Genomic DNA, 4,392 nt, shown 5'->3' on the forward strand with positions numbered 1-4,392 from the left:
CCCTAAACCCTAAACCCTAAACCCTACATCGCAGCACCCCAGGGGCCCAAGACATCCGAAGCCACGGGACCCACCAAACTAACACCCTCCAATATGCCATTTGGTAAAATCCAGCAGCAAAAATAAACATTAACAACAAAGGTGGCAGGGGGGCCCCCAGGGGCCCCCAGGGGCCCCCAGGGGACCCCAAGGGGACCCCCAGAGGTCTGGGCGCCCCATCGGGGGCCCCCAGAGCCTTGATCTGGGTACTCTCTCATTTGTGTTTATTTATTGAGTTAATTATTTAATAACTTTTAAATAAAATAAATAATTTCAAACTTGCAGAGGCACTGCGCCTGCAGCCTTCCTCGCTAGCTGCAGCTGCAGCAAACCCTTGGGGGCCCCTTGAGGTCTAGGGGGCCCCTGGGGGCCCCTTGAGGTCAAGGGGGCCTTTGGGGGCCCCTCGAGGCCTGAGGGGGGCCCCCGGGGGCCCTGGAAAACCCGCAGCAAAACTTGGGGGGCCCCACAACCTTGGGGGTCCCCCCCAGACTTGCTGCCTGTGCTGCGGTGTACGTACACAGGGGCCCCATGAGGGCCCGCGCTTGCTGCTTAGGGGGGCCCCCCAGCTGTGTGGGGCCCCTTAGCGGGGCGCCCCCCAGTTGGGGGCCCCTCGGCCTTGGGGCCCCTAGGAGGCCCCTGAAAAGGGTACTGACGCCGCATGCTTGCTGCGTGGCCCCCGGTGTACCCTTGAACCTGAATGAGGGGCCCCCACCCAGGCGAAGGGGGCCCCTCTTTGGGGGGCCCCCCAGGTTGAGGGGGCCCCCAGGGCTGCGGGGGGCCCCAAACCCTTGGGGGGCCCCCCGGCTGGGGGCCCCCCTGAGGGCCTTCTGCAGCACGAGGGATTCCGCTGATGATGCCGACTTGTCGCAGCTGCAGAAAGCCTTGATGCCAGGTAAACCCTAAACCCTAAACCCTAAACCCCAAACCCTAAACCCTAGTCGCAAACTCTAAAACCTACGCCCTACACCGTAAACCCTAAACGCTTGACTGTAAAGCTCTGCAGCCTCTCGCGCCTTCGCTTCAGATGGCGGGCGCCTCTCTGCAAGGCTTGGTGGACAAGGGTTTAGGGTTTAGGGTTTGGGGTTTAGGGTTTAGGGTTTGTTGCTGGCGGTTCCAGGAGGCTGGTGGAGCAGCTACCGGCTGTCAAGGCTGGCGCTGCTGTGCACTGCCTGCTTCGGGTGTACGTACACCGCAATTTACTTCTTCGGGATGAGGCCCCTCAAGCAGCAGCAAAAGGAGGGGGCCCCCCGGGGGGCGCTCCTGGGGGCCCCCTGGGTTGCAGTAAGTGGAAATTTGGCCACTAAAATGCTTTGTATAAAGCAGCATTCAATTCCCTTTTTTGTTTTATCTTATTATTTTAAAATGCAAATTTTAAACTCAAAAGAGCAAACAAAAACAGAAAAAGGAGCTTGCTGCAGCTGTATAGATACCCAAGACGCACACACCCTATAGCCCCAGCAGCAGCAGCAGCAGCAGCAGCAGCAGAAGCAGCAGCAGCAGAAGTGGCATGCATGCAGAAGCCTCTGGGGTCCTCCCAATTAGGTTAGGCTTTAGGGTACCTCTAAATAGGTTTTGGGGGGCCCCTATTGGGTTTTGGGGGCCCTCCTATTGAGCCTTTAGGGGCCCCCTAGGGACTGGGTTTTGGGGTCCCCCAGGGGCCCAAAACTTAGTGGGTTTAGGGGCCCCCTAGGGGGTGGGGGCCCCCAGGGGGCCCCTGGTGAGCTTGGGGGGCCCAAGGGGGCCCCCATTAGGGTCCTAATTATGTTAAAGGTTTTGAGGGTGTGGGGTGTGGGGTGTACGTACAGCTGTGGGGCGCGGAGTGGCTCAGCCACTTGGGGCCGCTGCTGCTGCCACTGCTGCTGGAGGCCCAAATTGAGCCTTGCCCCGTGCAGCAGCTGCAGCAGCAGCAGCAGCAGCAGCAGCAGGGGGCTGTGCTGCTGCAGGAGGAGCAGACGCAGGCGATAGCAAGTGAGGCAGCAAAAGGATCCAGAATGGGGGCCCCAATGTACAAAAAGGGGGCCCACCAGGTATTAGGAAGGAATGCTGCTGCTGCTGCCACGGCTACTTCCCCTGCTGTTGCCACTGCTGCTGCCACTGCTGCTGCGCCTGCTGCTGCACCAGCCGCTGCGGTTTCCCTGCTGCTGCTTCTGTTGCTGCCGCAGCAGCTGTGCTACAAGTTGCTGCTGCTCATAACACGGGTGCCACATGCTGCTGCTGCTACTGGTGCTGCGGCTGCTGCTGCTGCTACTGGTGGTGGTGCTGCTGCTGCTGCTTTGCTTTGCAGCACTTGAGGCCTTGACTCGCACGCGGCCGGCGCGCCGCCGCTTCATAGAGCGGCAGAGTCAGGTTTCAGAGGACCCTGCTGCTGCTGCTGCTGCTCCTGCTGCTGCTGCTGTTGCCCCTGCTGCTGCGGTTGCTGCTGCGGGGAATAGACTGCTGCGCCTGCTGCTGAGGGAGCTTTTAGTGGACGCAAAAAGGCAGTCCTCGCAGCTGCCGACGGCTGCAGCAGCAGCAGCAGAAGCAGCTCCAGCAACAGCAGCAGCAGCAGCAACGTGCAAGGACCCCAGCAGCGACAATGGTAGAACTGCAGCAGGTGATAAAGATGCAGCAGCCCCAGAGCAGCAGCAGCAGCAGCAGCAGGTTGCTAGCCGGTACAGCGCATCGCAGAGGGTTTCCCTGCTGCGTCTTATCTTCAGGCTGCTTGATGTGATACCGGCAGAGGTTCGCTGCTGCTGCTGTTGCTGCTGCTGCTGCCGTCTATGCTGTTGCTGCTGCTGTTGCTGCCGCTGCCGCTGCTGCTGCTGCTGCGCTTCCGTGCTAAGCAGCAGATGCAGACGACCAGCCTTGGCCCCAGTGACTCCACAGCCGCCGCCGCTGCTGCTGCTGCTGCTGCTGCTGCTGCTGCAGGGGCGCGCAGTGCCTTACGAAGACTTAGCGGACTTAGTCGCTGCTGATGTGTCTTTGTGGAATTTGTCTCCTTTGCTGAGGGAGCGTCAGGCGCTGCTGCTGTACCGGCTGCTGCAGGCAGGTTTATTTTGCTGCTTCCTCTCCTGGGCTTCAAAACCCTAAACCCTAAACCCTAGGCCCTCAAACCCTACTGCTTCCTCCTCTGCTGCTTCGCTTCTTTGTTATTTCTTAAAGCAAATTCAAGTTCTCTTTTGCTGCTCAGTGCAAAGAAAACAGCTGCAGCATCATTAGCAACGAGCTGCTGCCACCCGCCAGCGCAGGCGCCAACAATCAGCAGCAGCAGCAGCAGCAGCAGCGGGCAGAACCTGCAGCAGCAGCAGCAGCAGCAGAAGCAGCAGCAGCATCAACAGAAGCAAAGCCTGTTCTCACCTTCCTGACGGACCCTACCACGATGTACAGACACCGCAACCCCCTGGCGAACTTGGGAGTATGAGTTTAGGGTTTAGGGTTTAGAGTTTAGGGTTTAGGGTTTAGGGCTAGTGGCTATGGGTTTAGGGTTTAGGATTTAGCACAGACACATTGATTAATCGCTGTTGCCTCTTTTATTGCTATTGAGTCTACATTACGTAGCTCTACACTAGGGGCTAAACGCAGCAGCAGCAGCAGCAGTAGCAGCAGCAACAACAACAGCAGCAGCAGCAATAACAGCAGCAGTAATAGTAGTGGCGGCGGCTGCAACGAGACCGAAGCAACGTCCAGAACTGGAGCAGCAGCAGCAGCAGCAGCAGCAGCAGCAGCAACAGCACTAACACCAGCAGCAGCAGCAGCAACAGCAGCAGGCGTGTTGGGGCTGCGCGGGATGTGCTTTGCTGCAGCTATTGGGGCGTCTTTGGACAGGCGAAGTGGTGGACATAAAGTTGAAGTCTTTGCTGCTGCTGCAGCGGTCGGCCCCTGCTGCTGCTGCTGCTGGTATGGCTCTGCTGCTGCTGCTGCTGCAACAGTTGCTGCTGCTGCTGCTGCTGCCATTTCTCTGCTACTGCTGCTATCGGTGCTGCTGCAGTGCTGATGGCGCTGTTGCTGTTGCTGCTTTTCTTGTTGTTGCTGCATTTGCTGCTGCTGTTGTTGCTGCTGCTCTTGCTGCCCAATAGGTTACTACTTCCTGCCAGCAGTGGACTGCCCCTCCTAACTTTCGTTGCTGCTGCTGCTGCTGCTGCTGCTTGTTCAGAGCTGCAGCAGCTGCTGCAGCAAAGCGAAGAGCCCATAGGGGTGCGGCGGGGGCCCCCCTTGAGGGTCAAAGAAAGGGCGCAGCAAGGGGCCTCAGCAGCAGCACTTGTTGCTGCTGCTGCTGCAGGCAGCGCTTTGTGGCGAATGGAAGCAGCAGAGCTTTCTCTTAAGAACGCGGGGAAGGTGAGCCCACAGGCAGCAGCAGCAGCAGCAGCAACAGCA

The 4,392-nt window shown here is 59.0% G+C and overlaps 1 protein-coding gene across 1 annotated transcript; it reads left to right on the forward strand.

Moving 5' to 3' along the window:
• Positions 1–1,248: 1,248 nt before the first annotated feature.
• On the forward strand, positions 1,249–3,439 carry ETH_00001205 (uncharacterized protein; the record flags this gene model as incomplete). Its single annotated transcript, XM_013378808.1, has 5 exons — positions 1,249–1,320; positions 1,845–2,007; positions 2,324–2,760; positions 2,947–3,063; positions 3,209–3,439. 5 exons carry the CDS (start codon positions 1,249–1,251, stop codon positions 3,437–3,439), a joined length of 1,020 nt encoding a protein of 339 aa, XP_013234262.1.
• Between the last annotated feature and the right edge of the window lie 953 nt (positions 3,440–4,392).

This window comes from Eimeria tenella, genomic scaffold (genome assembly GCF_000499545.2).
Source record: "Eimeria tenella Houghton genomic scaffold, Eth_scaff1041, whole genome shotgun sequence".
Classification (NCBI taxonomy): domain Eukaryota; phylum Apicomplexa; class Conoidasida; order Eucoccidiorida; family Eimeriidae; genus Eimeria; species Eimeria tenella.